The 23856-nt window shown below is 31.1% G+C and overlaps 3 protein-coding genes across 3 annotated transcripts in view; 1 reads left to right on the forward strand and 2 right to left on the reverse strand.

The window, feature by feature from the left end:
• The first annotated feature begins 25 nt into the window (after positions 1–25).
• Positions 26–10408, forward strand: LOC130441214 (transport and Golgi organization protein 6 homolog). Its single transcript, XM_056774787.1, has 6 exons — positions 26–205; positions 258–378; positions 705–2692; positions 4603–4801; positions 6888–7039; positions 10086–10408. The coding sequence occupies exons 2-6, from the start codon at positions 321–323 to the stop codon at positions 10380–10382; spliced, it is 2694 nt and encodes an 897-aa protein (XP_056630765.1). The 5' UTR covers positions 26–205; positions 258–320; the 3' UTR covers positions 10383–10408.
• Positions 10409–13765: 3357 nt separating this feature from the next.
• Positions 13766–22217, reverse strand: LOC130441782 (uncharacterized). The gene is made up of 4 exons (XM_056775569.1): positions 21893–22217; positions 17555–17813; positions 15659–15849; positions 13766–14034 (listed from the first exon to the last, which is right to left on the reverse strand). The coding sequence occupies exons 1-4, from the start codon at positions 22215–22217 to the stop codon at positions 13766–13768; spliced, it is 1044 nt and encodes a 347-aa protein (XP_056631547.1).
• Positions 22149–23856, reverse strand: part of LOC130441215 (probable G-protein coupled receptor 158) — an 80470-nt gene continuing 78762 nt past the window's right edge. Inside the window, exon 10 of the mRNA XM_056774790.1 lies at positions 22149–22231. Within this exon, the coding sequence (XP_056630768.1) occupies positions 22226–22231 (6 nt within the window). The 3' untranslated portion in view covers positions 22149–22225. The remainder of the gene's footprint in view (positions 22232–23856) is intronic.

Here is a 23856-nt window from a genome sequence, read left to right on the forward strand (position 1 = left end):
TCAAAACGCATGATTGATATATATATGTGGCGTCATCTACGATAGAATAGTCGAAGCTTTTGTAATTCATACTTGCTGCGACTTCTATTTTCATATAATCAAACAAATTTTAATATTAACTTTTGTTACTAATTATTACACATATTAACTAATAGTTAAGACATATTTTGATAAGTTCAAATTTAACTATTACTGAAATCTGTAGGTAAAATGTTCATGGCAATACTAGATTTTTAAAGGCTAAACATTTTGATTAGTGTCAGGTTAAGTGTGAAAGTTAAAGTTAAAAGTGTGTTTTGAATAATTGTTTTTATTAAAATATGGAAAAAAATAAGTTAATCAAGTGCTTAAGAATATTAAATTTGGAAAATGCAAAAGGTAGGTCGTCATATTCAAATGTTCGATTACATTTAAAAACTAACCTAACATTATACTTATAATAAATAAATAACATTATAATTGCATATCTTAAGACGATAATATAAGCATTTATTTAGTAAAGAGGGACTGTCAACTTGTTGTATTACTTTTTCTGATTTAATTAACTTCGAATGCTTTTTTTATTCTTGTAAATAGTTTTTTGTTTCTAAACTATTTCACATTAGAATTGTTTCCATAAAAATTGAAAAATACTTCTTAAATTCATATTTTTACACCAAATAATTTTGTATCAATTAAATGTGACACATTTCTATTTATTTTAGGGATTAGTTATACATCTTTCCTTGACACTCGACTAAAAGAAGTCTATGAAAAACTACAAACAACTCATGAATATATATTAGGCAGTATATCAGATATAACTAAGTTGAATTTTTCAAGAAACGTGAATTTAGAATGGAACTATATTTGCTTAGGTTTTTATATATTGAAATTATTATCGAGAGAATCAGAAAGTTCTGGTGATATTTTTCTGAGTGTACAAGAAACTAAAGATTTAAAAATTTTTATACAAAATCTAGTTATAGTTGGAATATGTACAAAACTACAACCAAATTTACCGTTTAAAATGAAATCTGAATATTTTGTATCTGAAGATATTTATTGGGATTATAATGTGTTGAAATGTACAACTTTTGGCTTGACAGAATATCTTAAAGTACCATTTTTGAGGTTTGTAATATTACCGGAGAACCTTAAAGAAATTCTAGTAGCTTTATATCAGATTTCTTATTGTCTGTTAAAGAAACCTGATGGTGATGAAATAAATCAAGAAATATATGAAAAGTTATTGTTAGAGCAACAGTTATTTAAGAATATTTTGGATTATTTAAAACAAACTATTCACCCACATATTTTCGTTAAAGAAAATATGTTATGTTTACATAAAAATTCACCACTGTGGTTTAAAAAACAAATATCTCAAGATCTTACTAACATCCTTCGATCTAAAGATGGAATTGAGACTGTGGTAACATCTCTTTTCGGAGATTGTGATAATAACACTCAAAATTGGAAAATATTAGAAGTTTTTTCAAAACTTATAATTAGTTGTGAAAAATTCCCAGATTTTGAAGAAAATATATGTAAACAGTTGATTGGTTTATTACACAAGCAATCAATTAACAAATCTTTTATGGAAACGATTTTCGCTTATTGTACAAAAACTTTTTATAAAAAAAATCCAGAATTATGTAAGAAAGTTTTTGTTAAAAATATCATTGCTAATTTTTTACATTTTACATACAAATCTCATAAATTTAGTCAGGAAGATGTAACAGAAAAAGTTGAATTTACATCAAGGATGTTACATGCTCTTTTTATAGACAATAATACAGAAGAATTAATTTTACCTGCTAATTTACTTCAACCAATTATTAATGTCGCTTTTAAATTTTATATATTAACATTAAATTCAATATTTAAAACTGTGAATAATGATTTAAGAGATTTGTTATTGTTTTTTATAGAAGTACAACTAGATAATAATATATTCGATATTTTTTTATTTGATTTACAATCAAATGAAATTTCACCTATAAGAAACGATATATTAATTGAAGTTGAAATAAATAAAATTAAAATCAAATCATATGAACAATCAATTAAATATTCATCCATAGATAATTGTGAAGGAATGTACAAATTACTAAAATCTAAACCTAAATTATTAATCAAATATTTCTGGTACCTCCTAAATTGTATTACAAACGAAAAAAAATATTTCCAACAATCTAGTCAAGATCTTTTAGTACTAGAAGAATCTATAACAAATATTAATATAGAAAGAAAAATAGTTGTTTATAAATTATTAGCTGAATTAGCAGCAGAAAAATGCATACGAAAAGAATTAAACGAAAACCCTATTGGTATTGTAAAATATATTAAAAGAACTTTAGAAGTACGATCCGAATCAATGTTTACAATTCTCATGATCCTCGATAATTTACTATCAAATTCTTCAAAAGATAATAAGAAATATTTCAAAGAATTATTGGAACCGTTGAAATTAATTCGTGATGAATCTGAAGATTTCGAAACGAAATATTTGGTTAAAAACATATTGGAATGCTTGGAAGGAAATAAAATTGAGAAACCTGAAGACGGATCAGAATTAGATAAAGCTATCGATGATATTTGTGATTGTCTGTTACCTACCAGAGGACATGGTTTGTTAACTTTAACCAAACTGATAGAAAAGAAGGATAAGGAGGTTTTGGAGAGAAAACAGTTTGTTCTCAACATTCTACAGGTAATACAAAAAAAATTATCCTTGTTCTAAAATTTCTTTTGTGATCCTTAAAAAGTTTGCTTTTGTGCTAGTTATGATAATAAATTTTCTGAAGTTATTATATTTAAACAAAATTATTCAACTTACTTGAGGAAAAATCTAGATTATTCTAATAATTAATAAGAAAAAAGATCATATTTTGTAAACATGTGACAGCATTTATTTTAAATTTAAAAGTTAAAAATATCGCAAAAAAATAAGATGGCGGAACTGTCATCCGGAATCTACTGATAGTAGAAAGTATTTTTCTGTTTATTTTATAAGTTCTTGCTATGAAATAATATCATTAAATGAAATATTTAATAAAAAATGAAATGTAATATCTAAATATATAATTGAAAATCGCAAAAATTTCAAATTCAAAGATTCTCATTGGTTTTCATTTGTGACGTCATAGGTCTAATAAAACCATTGAACGGTTGTCTGCTTGATCACGAGGTTATAGGTACCTGTAATGTATTTATATATATAAATAAAATATTTTTCTTATAAAAATAAATAATGCCAACGTGATTAGAGCCCGGGTTTGTTAAGGTTGATTCCAGCAATTTGCCTATAGCATTCACATTTATGATTATCTCTATTGATGAACGATTCAATGCTTCGAAAATACGAGGGACTTAAGTAAGTAAATACTAAATGTAAAAATGTGATTAATAATACAGTGAGTGTATAAATTTCATGATTTGATCTTCTCTCCCATTCTAACTGTCTGATTTCCTTCAAAAATTTTTATTATTTTTTTCTTCCAAATTTCCGATTTCTATTTACGTTTTATTCGTCATTATCCAAGTTTCAAAGGCGTATGTCACGATGGGTTTCAACATTGTCTTATAAATTCATAGATCTGAATATCTCTTTCGATGTCAATATTCTTCTAAGGCTGTTACTTTTGGCAATTCTTCATTCGATTCCCTTTTCTTCTTGGCATTTATTATCTAGTAGTACATCCAGAAGAATAAGGACAATGTTTTCATCAAGGACATCGAACGTCAATACAACGAAAAATATAATGGGAAAACTACATTTGGAGTTCTTAATAACATGAAAGAAAATGTAGTAATAAAAACTTTTTTTGTTGACAACTTCTAAAATCCGGACTGATTCCTTTGTATCGTAATTTTTAGCTTCTCTATTTGACACTAGATGGCGAGACCATATTTCTTTGTTATTACTCTTATTAATGTTATTTTAACTGTTTTTTATAAAGTATTCAATGTTTTTATTATTATTACGTTATAAATGTGTTTTTGTGCAGTATTAAACGGGATTTTATTATATTTTATGCATATCTCTTCCCTGTTTACATTATTAGGTAATGCGATATGATTTCTCGTTAGCTTGATAGATGGCGCCACTATAAATGCATTCGAATGTTCGTATGATCTAAAATACGGAAAAATCTATTCGGATTTACGATGTTGTACTGGATTTTGTAATTTCATATTATATAAAAAGCCGTTAAAAAATTATACCCATATAAATTGATTTGTTTTAATTTTTTTATAATCAAAAATTTAAACTATGAAGTTACTAAAATGTTGTTTAACAATTCTTCTGCATAAAAAAGCAAACTTTTTCAGGCTATATATTTTTTTGTTTAAATTATCGTAAAATCTATTGACTTATAAGCAGTTGCGCCAAATGAACGAATTTAGGGACTTTTATCCATATATGTAATACTCCTATATGGGCAGTTGGTATGGGAAAAAACGTCATTGCGTTACGGTACTGACATTACTCATTTTCTCTCTCTCTCATGCGCATGCGCAGTGTCTCGAACGAGGGAGAAAATGAATAATGTCAGTACAGTAACGTAGTGACGTTTTTTCCCATATAGTTTTTGATTAATTTCCAATTACGATTTTTAGCAAAATATAACAGATAAAGATTCTTTTATTTATTTAAATGCTATAAATGGACTAGCGGCGATGGCGGATATTTTTCCTAATAAAATTTTAAATTTGTTGTGTGAAGAGTATTTAGATACAACTAGGAAAGATAATGTAGATTATTCGGAAGTTAGGATGAAATTAGGTGAAGTTTTAGTGAAAGTTACTAAAGTATTGGGTAAGTGAAGTATATTTCATCTTATTTTTTTTTCACGGTTCAAATAATTATAAAAACAGAAAATTTACGAGGTCTGTTATTTAAATTTGCATAAAGTCAAAGAAAAACAAATATTTATATTTGTATATGGTTTTAAAGTTTCTCAAAAACGTCTCAATTAAGATCAATAAATTTTTGCATGCGTTCTAACCTTCAAAACGTACGATTTCATTGAATCAACGGCTTCCTCAGATTTAGAAACACGTCAATACACGTTAACACGAAATAAGGGTGCCAAACAAGGACTGTACGGTAGATGACCCATCGATTCGATGTTTTCACTGTTCAAAATCGTTTTTGTTTGAACTGATGTGTAGAAGCTCGCGTTGTAGTTGTGGAGAATGATTCGATTGGTTTCCCTGATTGTTTTTAACAATTCTGGCAAACAAATGATGATGTACCATTCAGAATTGAGCGTTCTTCCTTGCTCTAATGGAACGGCGGCGACATGTCTAGTTATTCAGATAAAACAGGCGACGATTTGTTTCATGCGCCAACAATTTTTGTTGGATTTGGCTCGAGTTGAAAGAAAATCAGAACGATTTGCAGATATGTAATAAAATATAATTGAGGAGTATCCTCTAAGTGCAAATTAGTCATTGTTTATCTTTAAATTGTTCAATATTCGCCGCTGAATAAATAAAAAAGGACTGTTAAGGCTATTTTATTAAAATTAATCATTTAATTAGGTATATTTGATGTGATTTAGAGTGTCAATACACTGAGGATATATTGTGAGTTAAGTTATTCTTCTTTCATGAACCTTGTCCAGTCTTATTGACGTTTATGATCACCTTGGCAGAGCCAAGCGAAAAAGTTTACTAGCCCTTATTATCCCGGCTCAGTCTCGAGGATTTTTGAGCCACGACTGTTACTTTCCATCCCTTTTTCCCTTTTATTATGATCTGATTAGACGATATTTATAACCTCACAAAATATGGTGTCTTTCCGACATTCTCCGGTCGTTAATAATTGATTTTCTTCATGGTACATTCTCGTTTGAAACATGTTGTGTCCAGTGAAGACACATTTCGTATGCATATGCAATTGGTCGATCGTCCTGGCCTTAAGAGGCTCTCTTCTCCGAACAGCATAACCGACCAAATAGACAGGATCGCATATTTTGAGTAGTATTAGTATTTGAACTTAGATTCGGCGTATAACAAGTCTAGTTTTAGACCTTGTATCTCTCCCACATCACCGATTTGGACGGAATATTGTATTGCCGCGTAGGTTCGGTTTGTTGTTGCATTTATTTTCATCCCTAGCTCCAGAAGACCCCACGTTTGTTCCATAATTGCTATGCGCGTTGAGATTGTCAGTTTAGCCTTGACTTTGCCTGGTCATATTTTATGACGTTATTATATTGACAGACGTCAATTCTTTGAGGTTATAAACGAACCCCTACGTCTCAATCTCTTCGTCTTCTCTTTGATATTGATGAAAAAAATATGTATATGCGACATTTGATTAGTTTTTACGATTGGGACAAGTGCCGGTTTTAACACTACCAGCACCCTGGGCGAGATTTCTACGGCGTCCCCCAAGTGCAATTTAAACCCATACGAAAAAAGGGAAAGAATATGATGAAATAACCATTTATTGATTGTAATAATCATTTATTATCAAAAAATAACCGTTAATCCCTTTGGGGGATAGATCTAGCACTTTTTACAGTAGGTGAAATCATTGTTTAATGATTTAGTGCGAAAAATTTTGCGTTGCACTCATCCTAACGAACTGCATCCATTTAGTTTGATTGCGATTCAAATTAAAAACTATGTATTAGAACAAAATCTTGCCTTAGCCCTTTTTGGCTTTAGTAACATCCCCCATTATTAAAATTGAGGTGGCAACACTGCTCCGATCGAACGGATTGAATACTGCGTTCCATGTAAGTGTTGCCAACATGAAGATTTAGAGAATTTACTGATTTACTGATTGGGACTTTAGTTTTTGAATCACTCAGATACCAAGGTTAAATACGTGATAATAATTATCAATAGAATACAAACAAATAATTATATTCAATTTTTTTTAATAACAGGTGAAATGGCACCTCAATACAAGCCATTGCTACTCAACACGTTTTTAATAGGGTCCAAGGACGATGACGATTTGATAAGATCCTCCAGTTTATCTAATTTGGGTGAAATATGTAGGGTGCTTGGATATAAATTAGGATCAATATTTACCGAGGTAAATTGCGCCAGATATTTTTACATTATATGATATTTGAGATTAAATTGTACCTAGTATCCCCAAAATCACTTAAAACAAATTATTTACTAATCGATTAAAAATTAATACCACTGTGTTACTTACGAGTTACTGAATTTAGTATATGGTAAAAAAAAAATAGTGAAAACGAGGAAAAGTTAGCTAAATATCATCCTGAAACTGCCCCGTCTCGTGAAAAGGTTGATCAATATGAAGCTCATGCTTTTTGATCAGCAATTCTTCTAATGGTTTATTCTGTAAATTGTACATTATGTCAAATTTCGAAACTCATCACTCAATGTTTTTCATAGTACCCTAACGCTTACATACCATCGCTCAATAATTCGCGTGACTGACACACAGATGGCGCTGTCATTGTCAAATCCAAATGACTTTTATGAAGTACCAACACTATTTCGATTAGTCAGAAAAAAGTGACGGCCATTTAAGTGAAGTTACTTTCGTTATTTTCAAAACAATTTCGTGTGTTAATTTATCATTGTTTCTTGATGAAAAAAGTATCGTACAAGCTCAGAAATGACTTCAAAAGTGTTGTCGGGACTCTTCTCCATCGAAACGAGCCATTAATTATTGGTTTGCTGAATTTAAACGCGATCGTACAGGCACCGATAATGGTGGACGTTCTGGTGGTACAATTGAAGGGAACAGTCCACAAATTGGTTATATCTAATCGTAATTTGAAATTACGGGAGATCGATCAGATCGTTAAGGTATTAATCACTTCACTCCGGAATCAAAACGATCATCATCTGAGTGGGCTGCAGCCGGTGAACCACGTCCAAAGGCACAACCGTCAGCTGGAAGGTTTTTTGGGATACGCAAGGAATATTGTTCATCTCCAATCAATAGCGAATATTAAATGGATCTAGATCGTTTTAATGCAAAAATCAAGGAAAATAGACCTCATATGTCGAAGAAAAAACTAATGATTCATCAAGACAAAGCACCGATTCATAAGCGGATGTTGGAATTGAACGAATTGCTTCCGTTTAGTCGAGATCTGGCCCGCAGTGACTACTGGCTATTCGGTAAGAAATTCAGCTCAAATGAAGAAGCAATTGATGAAACTGAAGCCTATTTTGAAGCGAAAGAAAAATCCTTCTACGAGCACGGCGTCGAGAATGAATAAAATCGATTTTTCGTAAAAAATCTTGTTTTTCTTAGTTAGTCACACGACTTATTGAGTTTGTATTACGTGTGGTTCCAAACGACAATAGTGTCAGTTTTTGTCAACTAATGTATGGAATTGAATCATTGCGGTTGTTTAATTGACAAAAAATAAATTCAATTTGGTTGTAAAACGTGATTTTTATCAGATCAAATACTGATTTTGATGTTTATTCTGTTGAAAAACGTATCGTGTTCGGATGAGTTTTTATGTTTGGTCACAGCTGCTAGTTGTGAAGAATTCCAATTCGTCTCCTCAAGTTTTTTCTTCAATTATATTTACATTGTTACTGTTATAACAATTATATTAATTCAAATCATGCTTCTAAGTATATATAAATACTTTTTATTTCGATAGATCGAGTATAATATAAAACAAAAAATTCGAAAATGGAAAAGTAAATATCGAAAATCTCGAAAAATATGATGAAAATAAAGAAATACGAAAACACTGTGTAAAACTGAAAGAAAGTAATGATAACCATTGAATTATAACAATCAGCCAAATTATAGAAAATTTGGAAATAGATATTAAAAAAACGAAAAAAAAATAAATATATAGTAAGGGTGCTAATAAAGGAATCAGTCAAATTAATAAAAAAATTTTCAGGAAATTGTAAAAAGGGGGCAAACTAAATCGATTAGATAGTAAATATTTAGAATTAAAAAACGATAATAATTAAAAAAACGGTGCAAAAATCGAAAAGCGTCATAATTTTTTTTATTTTGTTGATTAATCTTCTTGGAAAATGAAGAAATTACGAAAAAACATTGTAAAAATCGGTAAAAGTAGTATAAGTTTTTCGATTTTTTTGATAATCGTCTTGGAAAATAGAAAATTACTAAAAAATAGTGTAAAAATCGAAAAAATCAATAAAAACTTTTTTATACATTTTTGTTGATAAATTGACAAGATTTTAAGTCTCTTTTGAGGTAAAGAAATTACGGAAAAACAATGTAAAAATAAAAAAAAAGCTTTAAAGCCTTTTTCTAAGATTCTGTTGATAAATCGTGTCAAGATTTTATGTCCCTTCTGAGATAAAGAAATTATGAAAAAACGGTGTAAAAAAAGAAAAGTTATAAAATTTTTTTTATTTTGTTGCCTAATCGTCTTGGAAAATGAAGAAATTATGAAAAAACATTGTAAAAATCGGTAAAAGTAGTATAAGTTTTTTGATTATGTTGCAAAATCGTCTTGGAAAATAGAAAATTACTAAAAAACAGTATAAAAATCGAAAAAACAAAAAAACTTTTTTATACATTTTTGTTGATAAATTGACAAGATTTTAAGTCTCTTTTGAGGTAAAGAAATTACGGAAAAACAATGTAAAAATAAAAAAAAAGCTTTAAAGCCTTTTTCTAAGATTCTGTTGATAAATCGTGTCAAGATTTTATGTCCCTTCTGAGATAAAGAAATTATGAAAAAACGGTGTAAAAATAGAAAAGTTATAAAATTTTTTTTATTTTGTTGACTAATCGTCTTGGAAAATGAAGAAATTATGAAAAAACATTGTAAAAATCGGTAAAAGTAGTATAAGTTCTTTGATTTTGTTGCAAAATCGTCTTGGGAAATAGAAAATTACTAAAAAACAGTATAAAAATCGAAAAAACAAAAAAACCTTTTTTATACATTTTTGTTGATAAATAAGATTTTAAGTCTCTTTTGAGATAAAAAAATTACGGCAAAACAGTGTAAAAATCGAAAAAAAGTTATATATTTTATGATTCTGTTGATAAATCGTCAGAATTTTAGGTCTCTTCAAATTGAAAATGAGCGAGACCAATTTTCAATCAAAAGAGACCTAAAATAAAGACGATTTATTAACATTTTTTTTAGGTATTAGTTTGTGTACATGCGATAATAGCTACTGATAAATCACCTCAAGCTCGTCGAGCGGCTGTGACTGTAATAAGACAGTTATTTGTCGGATTAGATCAAGATATAATCGTTTTTTTCAAAGAAGATATTTTACCAGTTTACAAGACTTTGAAGCAAATTTATAATAATGATAAAGACGACGTTATGAGGCTGCAGGCACAACTTGCGTTAGAGGAGTTGAACGAGAGCATGAAAAATTTTGTATTTCCTACTCCAAAATTGAATATTAATAAAAACATCGTTATGTTAAAATGATGAAATAAACATTTATGTTTAATAAACTGATTTTATGCATTTTACCTAATTTTCCCAATGCCATAACCAGCAAATACTCCGGGAAACTGAAGAAATTACTAAATGAAAGTTTACTATTGATCTGTCATTCTTCTTTTTCGATTAATCGATTATAAAAAGTGAAAACGTCGAAAAGTCATAGAAATAGATATTTCTTGATGTTCAATATAATGAAGTTCATCTTTGATTCTTCTTTTTTAATAAAGTTTCATCTATTGTTAAAAAGAATTTATTAAAATAGAAGATGTTTTTGTTATTACATTAAAATTGATAGTTGATCGATAATATCAATAAAATACTGTTGTTTTAATCTTTTTTTTTTCAATTTTATTAGTTTCCCAGTTATCTGTCATTCTTCTTTTCTCATTAACCGATTATAACAAGTTAAAACGTCACTAAGTCATAGAAATATTTTTCGATACAGTGAAGTTGATCTGTGATTCTTCTTTTTTAATTCTCATCTCATCAATTGTAAAATTTTTTAATATAAAGTCATTAAAACAAGAAGTTTTTGTTGAGGTTGATAGTTGTAATTTCATTCTTGTTTTTTTAATTGACATATCATAACATCAAAAAATCATTGAAAAATAAAATTTGTCTTGGCAAAAGACGATAACATCAATAAAATACTGTTGTTTTAATCTTTTTTTTTTTCAATTTTATAAGTTTCACAGTTATCTGTCATTCTTCTTTTCTCATTAACCGATTATAACAAGTTAAAACGTCACTAAGTCATAGAAATATTTTTCGATACAGTGAAGTTGATCTGTGATTCTTCTTTTTTAATTCTCATCTCATCAATTGTAAAATTTGTTAATATAAAGTCATTAAACATCAAGTTTTTGTTGAGGTTGATAGTTGTAATTCCATACAACATCATAACATCAAAAAATCATTGAAAAAGAAGATTTATCTTGACGTTAAAATCAATAAAAATACTTATTTGTTCTTTTTTTTTCAATTTTGTTTCACAGTTATCTGTAATTCTTCTTTTCTCTACATTAACCGATTATAACAAGTAAAAACGTCATCAAGTCATAGAAATATATATTTCTTAATGTTCAGTGTTCGATAGAATGACGTTGATCTTTGATTCTTCTTCTTTACTTAACTTTGATCTTCGCGGTTATGAAAATTCATAATGTGAAAAGTCATTCAAACAGTAAACTTGTCTTTGCGTATTGGCTTATACATAGAGGTTGCTCTTTTTTCAACCTCAATTGAGCGGTTATAAACATCGATAATATCAATAAAATACTCGTTTTAATTTTTTTTTCCAATTTAATGACTATCGTAGTTGATTGTTTATTACATTGAGGTTGATAGTTGTTCATTCTTCTTTTTTTAATTGACATTTGCTAATGTCAAAAAATAATTTAAAAAAAAGTTTTGTCTTGGCTTTATATCATACAGTTACATGGACTGGTACTTCAGAAGACTAACGTCAACAATATCGGACGATTCTATATTCCATGATGAAAACAGAAGAATCGATTAACTGTAGTTGTAGTACATCCCAAATGACAGTTGACATTCGTGCATCATAATAAAACAACGGTTTTAATTAGAAAAATATTTATTTAAGTCTTTAGATCCGTAAAAAAGATCGTTACCTAAACTATCTTAATATACAAAATAAATACATATATTATATCAATTGCATACTATACCCGGTGTTTAAAACAGTACGTACTTTTAAAACCAAAGTATCCAGTGCGATCCAACACCTAGTATATCACAGTTAATATGCAATAGTCTTAAGTTAAGTACCTAAAATTGGTAGTAAATATTTTTTTTATTGTTTATAAAAACATTGTACGTTTTCCAAACAATAAAGAATTATCAATTTAAAAGTTTGCGTTAAGTTTATTTTGATTTATCGATTCACCTCGATGTTTTGATTAGATACAGTTGGAATCTAATTGACTTTGGATGCGCATTCATCTAAACTCATTCTTCTATTTCTACAAGGCTTGTATATTAAATAAAATTCCACAATTTTCACAATGAAAAACACGTTTATTGGCATTAAATAAAACAAGTTTGAAAAACTCGGATTTCCTCTATTTTCCAATGCTTTTTCTTTAACTCAGAGAAGAGATGGTAATCACTGGAGGTCAAGTCTGAGCTGTAAGGGTGGTGTGAGATGGTATTAAATTCAAATCTGCCCATTTGCGCACAAGTTACACGCTCATAGACTTTTCCCCTTGCATCTCACACAGTTGGGAATCAATGTCCAACGGAAGACATAAAAATGAATCAAGCTGCGCAAAGGTCTTGCCAATCCCGCTTAACTAGCGTCCGCAGTTCCTTGGGAATCTCATTTTATGGACAATCCTCGTACATTATCATTGTATCTAATACCAACAAATATTTTCTTATATTGCTTCTGGTATAATGTTTTTATAACAATATTAAATCTGCATTCATTAATTAAAGTTCTATCACAATTACATTTTTTTGTTAAAATCACCATTAAGCGAGAGGCCAACAAAGAGGGATGAGAATTTTTCATAGAGTTAATATAAAGGATAGAGAGAGTTTATTCAAGTATGTCCGAACTGCTGATAGAGTGAGAAACAACGTCAGTACAACACTTTTTGTTTCTCTCTATTCTAATTTCTAATTGGATAGCCATGAGGTGAAGTTTCAATGGCGAATAGAGAGAGGTAGTAGATAAACTGATGCTCTTTCTCTCTTTTCCAATAGTACAACACAAATCATATATCCCTCTTTCTATATAAGCTCTATGGAATTTTCACTTATACCTGTCAGTTTTTCGTAATAATAGTTATCCAAAGCAGATTTTGATTTATATTATAACACATACCAATCAGATATATGTCTTGCATTTTCCGAAGAATCTAAATGTTTTTCATAAAATATTTCCACCCTGTATTATCGTTATTATTCCCTGTATAGTATAAATTTTATACGTAGATATGAACTTTGTTTAAATGTCATATTAATAAAATTATATTTTCACGGAGATGAGAATTTTTCATAGAGTTATTATTAAAGATAGAGTTTGTTCAAGTAGACCTGCACTGATAATAGAAAGAGAAAGAACATTCGCACACCAATTTCTATTTTCCTCTGTTCTGATTGGATCGTCATGACGTCAAAAATTTAAATAGCCAATAGAAAGAGGTAAACCGTTGTCCTATCTCTCTCTTCTCATACAACAACTTCAATTATATGCCGTTCTGTCAATTTTCAAATAACAGTTTGGTTTGACATAACCTCTAAATTCTATTAAAGAAAGTATCGTATGTGAGAAGATAGTTTTGTAATAAATTATTTCGTATCGGCATTTTTTTTATCAAATTAATACCTTTTAGTTATTAGATAAAATTGGGTAATTTCTTTTCTTCTTTATTATTATCACAAGCTGCTTCGACGTCCGTAATGGTACTGCAACTACTTGTCGATAGATCCGAGGCAATCGATACATTGTCAAATTCTTTAGTTATTTTTTTACCGACGATCTTGAGTGCTATAGCTACTATTCCTATCACTCCAGCTATAACTAACATAGTTATTACGAATATGGGTACGAAGTTATTTTTGTAAGATATTGGTTCTTTTAGTTCCGCTGTAGTTTCTTCTTTCACTGTAACAAAAAGGGAAGTATTGAATTCGATAACAAAATTCTGGTAAGTAATTCCAAACTTTGATGATGCAATTGTTTCCATTTTCGAAATTCAATATTTCAAAAATGAATTCTGCAGTTCTTCATAGGAGGAAATAACTACTTTCTTGGCTAATGCCTCGACGAATATTGAATTACATCTTTTTGTCGATATTAACATTTTTCTACTATTCACTTTTGAGGGAATTTCGAAATTTAATACTTCGAAAATGTATTCTGCTGGTCTTCAATCGACAAAAAGGTTGATTGACCTTCAGGGGGGTTGTAATTCAATATTTGTCGAGGCATTAGCCAGGAAAGTAGTTGTTTTCTCCTTTTAAAAACGACAAAATACATTTTCGAAGTATTAAATTTCGAAATCATTTATTATCATATATTTATTTATTTAAATATACCTAACTAAGAGTTTTTTTTTCATAGACAAAGTCTAGTAGAAGGTTTGAGTAAAGTTTTGCTTTGTTTTTGATTATTCTTCTATATGCAAATACAGTCTAAATGACATTCGTCATTTGTTCATAGAAAAACTGACATTAAAGAGAGAAATAAAATGTAAAGATTAAAATAAGGAACAGATATTTTCAAATAAATATAATTCCGTAACTATTGTTGACTGATCGTTACTTTTCTTTACTCGTAATTATTTTTCTATAGATAAATGTTATTCTCCAGATAACTCAAGTTTAAGAAATAAATCCTCAGTTATAATATTTTTTAATTAAACATTAGGTAAATACTTACTAATACTTCGTAATTAGTCGCCATTTTTAGATAAATATGACAGACTACAGGAGTTGTGACGTCACACACCGCCATTGTTAGCGCAGGTCAGGTATCACAAAGTTTTAACTGCATTGAGGATCGTATATATGTTTATTTTGTGATTTTTCCGTATTTACTTCGATGAATTTAGCAAAAATACTCAAACATTTTCCAAATAACTTTAAAGAACACACACTACCCCACAAACTTTGTTTGGAAAGTGAACTATAACAACATGGCGGCTGTGACGCACGCTCCGTTTGTCTATTTCGTGTCTATTCAAATATGGCTGACTAATTGCCTTTTTCTTAACTCGTAATTATCTTTTGGTTATTATTCAATAAGCCCTCAGTTATTTCTATGTTTATTTAAAGAAGTTTTCAGTAAATATTAGTACTACTTCGTAATTAGCAGTTTTTTGAAGAATATCATTCGATTTTAAACCTAGAATATATCGATTTGCCGGGATACGTACTTAAGGTTTAACTATTCCATAGAGAAAACGATTATTTTCATAGATAAACGAAAATAGTGAAGAGTATACCTCACTTTAAAATAGAAATGTACCATTTTGGTTTTTGACCCAGAGTAGTTTGTTTTGTTTGACTTGGATTTTATATGATTACACAAAATTTGTATTTTGATATTAACTTTTGTTTTGAGTTCAACAACCACACATCAATTATAACGGTAATTAAATTTTTTGTAAATCAATATTTTTACAAGTTTTTTATGTGATGCTCCTTGTATTTTAGTATACAACCGGACCATATAATAACGCTAAACGATTCAAGTTTTATTGTACATACATTTATATATTTCTTACCTAACGCTTCCGGTTTTTGCATCACACGACCAGTTCTCGATCGTCTTCCTAAGTTGTTGTCTCCATCTTCGTAATGGGCTTGGATGTGCGCTTGTCCCCGTCCACCTTGATGATGATGTGCACCGTTCGGAAGGTTGATACCGGCACGAACTGTCAGAGTTTCTGGTTGATACGAGCACAAAACCAAAAATCTGAAACAAATATTAAGTTATTTGTATACGGATGTCTAGGTTGTCTTTACATATACAAGATCACCCTGTATATAGTCACTGAAAATTTAATTTCAATATTTTTACTATTGTCATGTTTTTTTTTTAATTTATTTATACGATTTCTATCGGCCACTTTTCTATTATCGTTCCGTTCACTATGACTTTTAATTATAAACAAACTAACGCCGCTAAACATGCTCGATTTTATATTAGAAATAACATTTCTAATGAAATGAAGATACCAAAACAAACAAATAAAAAGACCTTTCTAGAAACCAGAGTCAAAAAATACAACAGAAACAGCTTGTTTATGCTGTTTATAAAAAATACACATCAAAAGGGCCGAGAAATATCAAAACGATTCGCCACATTTTAGATCACAACCGAACAGGACCGATTCCACGCCCATGTCGACGATTGTTCGTAATAATATATAATGAAATACGCTTTGTTAAAATGTTGATGACAGTTGTCTCTATTTTATAGAATATAGAATATCATCACAATGTTCATGCTGTTGGCTTAGCAATTAACATGTTTGAACAATCAAATATTATTTTTACTTAAAATATTATTTTTACAACTATGGAATTGTTTTTGATAGAGACGCAAATGTCAAAAAAAAACTTAAAAACGATGGTATACCACTTTCGAAACGCCTATTTTTAGAAAAAAACATATAATGCTGCGAAGAAAGTAATTCTATAAAAAATTCAACGCTATCAGTAACCGTACCGTACTTAACCTATAACTCTAAATAACCTATAAAATTCAACTCCATTTAGGACCTAACCTAATCTAACCTATAAGAATTGAATGTCATTCATAATCTAACCAATAAATATTCAACTTCATGCATAACGACTTAACCTAATCTAACCTATAAAAATTCACAACAATTTGAATAGCAACCAAACATGGTAATTATCAACTTTCATAATAACCAATTTAAGGAGTGAGAACCATTCTAAAAACATATTTGTTTTCAATTGAGCTTGAAAGTATAAATACAACGAATTATATTGATATTAAAATTAAATTTAGAAGGATACACTTATTTGAAGAGATAGAAATTGGATACCTAAAAGGTGAATGTACATCATTTATATTGACGAAAACCTCTATCCCTTTATTTAATTTAAAACATTTACAAAACAAAAATCGAATGGATGTGGAGCTGGGTCACGAACCGAACCGAGAGCCGGATTGGTCGATGAACAATAAAACGAGTTAATGAAAAGAATTTCCGGTGGTTTCTGAAAATACCGTATTTGCATATAATGATGCGCTGTACATAATAAAGATAAATAATTAATTATTTATATGCCATGCATCGGAACGTTGAATTTCGCAATGAAATGACCACATAAACAGTTATAGATTGATTGACGTTACCAGTGATGTTTACAGAATTTATTATAATTGTAATCCATTTGAAACATATATTTCGGTCTCAAACCCCTTCAACAAATCCTCTCTGGTGTAAACTCTCTACATAGAGCTATTTTCTTGGAAATTTTCTAAATCTTGAGTCTGCGTTTCAAGATATACAAACTTCAAACCGCCCTAGTGTTTAGGTCGGCTATTTTTTAAATTTGATACATCGTATTCCCAAAGCAACCTCTTCAAGAAACCTACCGATGTATTTTAACTATTTCAGGCACTCAATTAAGTTACGACTTACCTCCTGGTACTGTGCGTCAAAATTGGTAAATTTTCCTGTACCAAAACAAAAGTGGCAACAGTGGTATCGTTGACCTGACTACCGCATTCCGTGTGGTTTATTCTTAACGTATATACGTCTCGGGGGCTGTCTGGTTCGCCGTCGATGGCGCATCTTTCCCCGTCAGCCGCCTCTACAGCGATTCTGCCTCCGAAGAAAGGTCCCGTTGAAACTTCTATTTCACTGGCGTGAGGTAGACACTGCGTCGCTTTGGCAGAAACTAAAAACAAATAACAAACGATGATATTGATAGTATTTATTATAGTATCTTTACCAGGTGGTATTCATGATCCTAAAGAATTGATTCCAAGGTCCAAAGTCCAAGCAAACAAATGAAATAATTGCTGGAATGCAAAATGAGTAGCATTAAAAGGAAAACTCTAGCTTGAAATAAAAACCAATATGAAAAGACTGTCACCAGTAACAGATAACTTCAAAGAAAACTGTTCTAAATTATCAAAAAGGAAATGAATATGTATGAAGCAACTTCAACTAGAGGCTATAATTTGGAGCAAAATCCATATTTACGTACGATTCCTCCAAATGACGTTGAGCAGGAGTGTAATAAACTGAGGAGCAAACATTGGATGCCTTTCAAATTTCTAAGATTCAATTTTCGCGATTGATGTGATATCTGCTCATACCAACTACCAAAAACACGTCAATGATCTCTGTAGAGAGTAGGTTGACTAACGCTAGCATTGAGGCATTCATGGGGTCACTTTCCATTGTGTTAACATTGTTTTTGAACATTTAGAAAAGATTGAAATTGCTCGTATGAATTAGTTCCGGTATCAAACCAATCTTACATCTTTGGGATACACTGAGGAGGCAGATTTGAGTTCGATGCAATATAGAACGAATATTTGAGCACTACAGTTCAGAGATGAATTTAAGCTGTTAAAAGAATCCAAAGAGGTATTCTCCCCTCTGATTTTTATGTCTGATCTAAAAGTGATTCTATGTGCATAATAATACACAAAAAATGCGAGATCAAAACCAACACCAGCTAAATGCGAGCAAGATTAAGACCAAGACCTAGTGTACAAGTCCAAGACCACATATGAGGCTGCAAGACCAAGACCCCTAAGCATGCAAGACCAAGACCAACACCAACTAAATACAAGCAAGATTAAGACCAAGACCTAGTGTACAAGTCCAAGACCACATATGAGGCTGCAAGACCAAGACCCCTAAGCATGCAAGACCAAGACCAACACCAACTAAATACAAGCAAGATTAAGACCAAGACCTAGTGTACAAGTCCAAGACCACATATGAGGCTGCAAGACCAAGACCCCTAAGCATGCAAGACCAAGACCAACACCAACTAAATACAAGCAAGATTAAGACCAAGACCTAGTGTGCAAGTCCAAGACCACATATGAGGCTGCAAGACCAAGACCCCTAAGCATGCAAGACCAAGACCAACACCAGCTAAAGGCGAGCAAGATTAAGACCAAGACCTATTGTGCAAGTCCAAGACTACATATGAGGCTGCAAGACCAAGACCCCTAAGCATGCAAGACCAAGACCAACACCAACTAAATACAAGCAAGATTAAGACCAAGACCTAGTGTGCAAGTCCAAGACCACATATGAGGCTGCAAGTCCAAGATCCCTAAGCATGCAAGACCAAGACCAACACCAGCTAAAGACAAGTAAGATCAAGACCAAGACCTAGTGTGCAAGACAACATATGAGGCTGCAAGACCAAGATCCCTAAGCATGCAAGACTAAGACCAACACCAGCTAAAGACAAGTAAGATCAAGACCAAGACCTAGTGTGCAAGACAACATATGAGGCTGCAAGACCAAGACCAAGACTAAGAATTTATGAATTTATATGCCATAGTCCGAAATAGTGATGGCCATCGTTTCCTGGGACGTGGTCTGTATCGTTTACTTGGAGAAAGGGTAAAACAGTCAGAGGGTTGTATTAAGTCGAATCGATGCCGAATTGAAGTAAGTATTTCCCAACATGGAAAAGTCACTCGTTGGGCGGAAATTTGAGTCGAATGATGAGTTTCCAGAGGGATAATGAACATAAAAATTGGACGTATGAAGAGTTGGAGCGAGTTTTATGGAGTGATGAGTAAAAGTTTGAGGTTTTGTGGGTCTTTATTTGACCTTCATACGTTTGTTGTTGATGGTTTGGGGATGTTTTGGATGAAGGGTGGATGAAGGGATTTATAAAAAAGGGAAAATGTAGTACGTAAACTATAGGGTGGGCAAAAACTTACGATTGACCGGTAGAGTCCATAAATACATTTGTAGCTAATAGAAATTTTAATCAAAAAAAAAAGGAAAAAACGTATCCCGAAGATCTATTATTTTTTATTCTAACATTAACCGTTATTAATTAGTTCTTAATTTGAACGAAAACAAACGAATTGGGTTAATTCCATTATACATTTCGTTAACGATTATCGATGTGATTAATTTTGACGTTAAATACGTAGTTATTGTAAAATTTAATTTGATTTATAATCAATAACACCTAACTGTTTTATAAATACATAAAACATATAGTACAAATTACTAAATACAAACTCCCGTTCAAAACTAATGCACTACCATAAATTTTATGATTATGTCTTTCTACTCTTTATTATTTAAGTTTTAATAACCAGTATTATAATTAAAGAAATTACACAAAAAGTATTTTCATTTTACGAAAACAATTTCATGGGTATGGTGTGTTTTTGTTTTCGATTGTTGCTTCTAAAAAAACAACACGCTCCAGCTCTTACTAGCTCATTTGAGCAGGAACAAAATGTCAAGCCAATAACCCAAAGGTTCTCTTTTAGTTTTAAACCAACCTTGTACTGTGTGAACACTTCAAGTCCTACCATTTTTGAATAAACGCGTGACAAATTTAGGATCGTAAAAAAGCCTACACTGGATGCTTCACTGGTCTGTTAGGAAGCGTAGAGGACAACCAATAGTCCCGATTTATCACCATGCGCTTATTATTTCTTTGGTTCATTGAACGAATCACTTGGCGGACGACAATTCGAAAGCAATGTGGTGGTTTACTCAATTAATAAACCAGGGAAAAGTTGGGAGTTTCTTTTAAACTAAATTTCCCATACGAGGATCGTTTCCGAAATATTTGGAGTGACCTAGAGATGGCGGTAGTTGCCAATATATTAGAAAGTACACAATCTATACAGTATATGTTTCAGAAATCAATAGTGAACGGAAAGCGTCGTGATGATGTTTTCCATCGAGTGTTTGGTAACATTCCACACGCAGTTTCATAAAGTGGGTTCATCACTTTACACCCGAAACAAAAGAACGATCAAAACAATGGACTGAAAAGGGAGAACCGGCTCCAAAGAAGTCAAAGACCGTTCCATCTGTAGGTAAGTTCATGGCGTCGGTTTTTTGGGATAATTCTATCTTGAGAAAGAAGAAATCAAGCAAAAACGGCCGCATTTGGTTAAAAAGAGAGTATGGTTTCATCAAGATAATGCACCAGCTCACATACCTGTTATTGCAATGGCCAAAATTAATGAGTTACAGTTTGAATTGCTACTTCAAGTACCCTATTCGCCAGATTTAGCTACCTGGGATTATTAACTGTTCCCAGATTTGAAAAACTGGCTCAGTGGTCAAAGATTTTCCAACAATGAAGAAGTGAGGATCTGATCTGAACTTATTGAATTGTAAGGAGCTAAAAGGGAAAATAAATATGTTTTTTTTTTCAAATTTTTTTTTGTTTTCTTTCTTGATCGATGTAGTACTAGTGGGACCTTCCTCGTAGAATTGAATTTTTCGCCTCCTGATCGTACAAAATTAGATTTACAAATTTAGTAATTTTTTTTTTAATTTCTATGTTGTAATTGTAAAAAATATGAAAGTAATCGTATTATTAAAGTAAATAACAAACTTAATTATCAATGAGATGTGTATTTATATAAAATTTCTACCATTTTCTTAACATACGCCTGACCTGAAACTAGGCGACAACCAAATTTATGAAACCGTGACAATAAAACTTTCACTAGTACAAAAAAATGTTAAAATAAAAATTTCATATTTGAACATAATAAAATCGAAATTTTATTCACAGCCCGTAAATGTATACGAGGGAAATGCCATATATTCTGGTATATACGTAAATACTTGAAGTCAGTCACCCCCCCATCTCAATCACCATCAAAATGCAGTGTTGTCAGCTCTAATTACTCTAGTTTAGCACTACGAATATTAGTAAATATGTGATGAGTGATTAACAACATAAAGAGATAAATTTTTAAACCTACTGAATAATATAATATGAAATTTACTTACATCCTTTGGTAGGTATCACAATGATATTTTGATTTTTATCATCTCCATCAGCTCTATCTTCTCGTTCACCTTTTTCTTTAGCAACTTTCACTTCGAACGAATAAGTAGTTGCCATTCGCAACCCTTTTATATCCGCGTTAAACGTTTTAACCTCCTCCCCTTTATCCAAATTATTTTCGGAGAAATCGGGAACGTTTTGGACTTTACACCGTTGCGAACCCCAGGTTTGGATTTCGCAATACCTGACATTGAAACCGTCTGATGCTAATGCCGTTGAATCGGTTTCCCAATGCAAACAAACTCGTCTATAATCCGGTTCTCCCATTAGATTTTTTATATCTGGAATATAAAGAAAACAGTTATATTCATAAACTAGGTGCGGGTTTTTAAATAAACTTATCAAATAGAGAAGAAATGGAACTGAATATGTAATGGCGGTTTCACATTAGAGCCGTGAATTCATGGCATGCTCTCAATCAATCAAATCCCCCGTGAAATAGATGTAGAAGCATTCCACATTCACAAGATGAGAGAAATCAACGAGAATGAATGTTTTTGTGCTGTTTGAACGGTTCAAAGAAGAGCGTGAAACCCCTGAAGACGATCGACGCTCAGGACAAAACCCAGAAGTCCGAATCTGCTTATAGCAGATCTACTATAAGAGGTATAACGGTTGAAACGGTGTCTTTTGGGTGTCCTACAAGAACTGAGGAGGCTACAACAAGAATGAGCCCAAAACCCAAACAGCAAAGATAAATGGAAATACCTGGCATGAGATATGATGTCCAGTACTTACAAGAGGTTCAAATATACAAGTTTGTACAGTAGCCAAACCAAGTTGCGGACAAAACGGATAAAAAGTGTGTTAAATCAAACCGCAGTGATTACAAACGATTCCACGTGAGTTTGAGAGAATACGAAGTGGAAGTTTCATGGAAATGAAGAGGGCGAATAAATTCAAAAAGCGATGGAAATAAAGCGAAAGGATTTGTTTTCTCAACGAAAAATACTATTTATTCTCTGAAGACATCGTGGTTTTATTGTATGTATTATTATTTGCTTTATAAATAAATTATATTGATAAATAATGATTATCGCTATCTGAAATGGCATATCAATATGATTTATTGACGAAATAAATTAAATTGGCGCCGCTATTAAGTACTAATTATTATATCGCATTAAGAAATAAATATTTGTTAACAATTTAATGTTCAGTAACCTAACCTAACCTAACAAATTAATGTTTTGTACCAAGAGGAGTAGAAAGAGATCCATTGCGAGAGGATAGACACGATCCAACACAAAGCTGCTGCAGGGATCCAGCAATATTATCCATTGTGGTACAACGAACGAAGAAACACTCATGACAAAGTACTAGTAGCTAAGGGGTGTCCTAACTTTGCAGTTCTGTACAAAAGGTGGAAAATAAAAATGTATATGTAAGAATTTTTTGTTTTTTAGAGCAACCACTCATATAGATCAATGAATTAGAATGTTCATGGTAAGTTTCTCTATCTCTACTATCTCTATTTGCGCAAAAAAGATAATATTTAAATTCTGGTTCGATCAACGTACATAGTACATAGTACATAGTACATAGTACATAGTACAAGTTTGACATTATAACGTTCATAATAACTCGAATTGAATGACTTCATCTTGAGTGGCTAATTAAATGGTTAGTTAACTTTGTAGGTAACGCAAAAGAAAAACGTCACAGGTAATTATAAATGAACAAATGCCGTTAACCGTTGGTGTATTTTAAGCTCGACATACCAGAAATTATATTTAGAGATCACAAAGTAATTAAGATCAATTATTTATGAAGCTGACATAAAACAATTGAACGTTAACTAAAGATTAATTACTGGGGTCAGTAATATCATATTTTATACACTGGCGTACTGTTTAAATGATATTGTTTTATAATAAATTATATATTAAACGAAACTATCGATATT

The sequence above is a fragment of the Diorhabda sublineata genome, chromosome 3 (assembly GCF_026230105.1).
Source record: "Diorhabda sublineata isolate icDioSubl1.1 chromosome 3, icDioSubl1.1, whole genome shotgun sequence".
Lineage (NCBI taxonomy): Eukaryota > Metazoa > Arthropoda > Insecta > Coleoptera > Chrysomelidae > Diorhabda > Diorhabda sublineata.

Bases quoted from the DNA above. Each gene is read 5' to 3' on its own strand.
- LOC130441214 (XM_056774787.1), top strand. From the start codon at position 321: ATGGAAAAAAATAAGTTAATCAAGTGCTTAAGAATATTAAATTTGGAA. The intron at 2,693-4,602 runs GTAATACAAAAA...TACGATTTTTAG, and splicing joins TTGTTCTCAACATTCTACAG to CAAAATATAACAGATAAAGA. The intron at 7,040-10,085 runs GTAAATTGCGCC...CATTTTTTTTAG, and splicing joins TAGGATCAATATTTACCGAG to GTATTAGTTTGTGTACATGC.
- LOC130441782 (XM_056775569.1), bottom strand. From the start codon at position 22,217: ATGGGAGAACCGGATTATAGACGAGTTTGTTTGCATTGGGAAACCGAT. The intron at 17,814-21,892 runs GTAAGTAAATTT...ATTTGTTTTTAG, and splicing joins TGTGATACCTACCAAAGGAT to TTTCTGCCAAAGCGACGCAG. The intron at 15,850-17,554 runs GTAAGTCGTAAC...TATTTGTTTCAG, and splicing joins TTGACGCACAGTACCAGGAG to ATTTTTGGTTTTGTGCTCGT.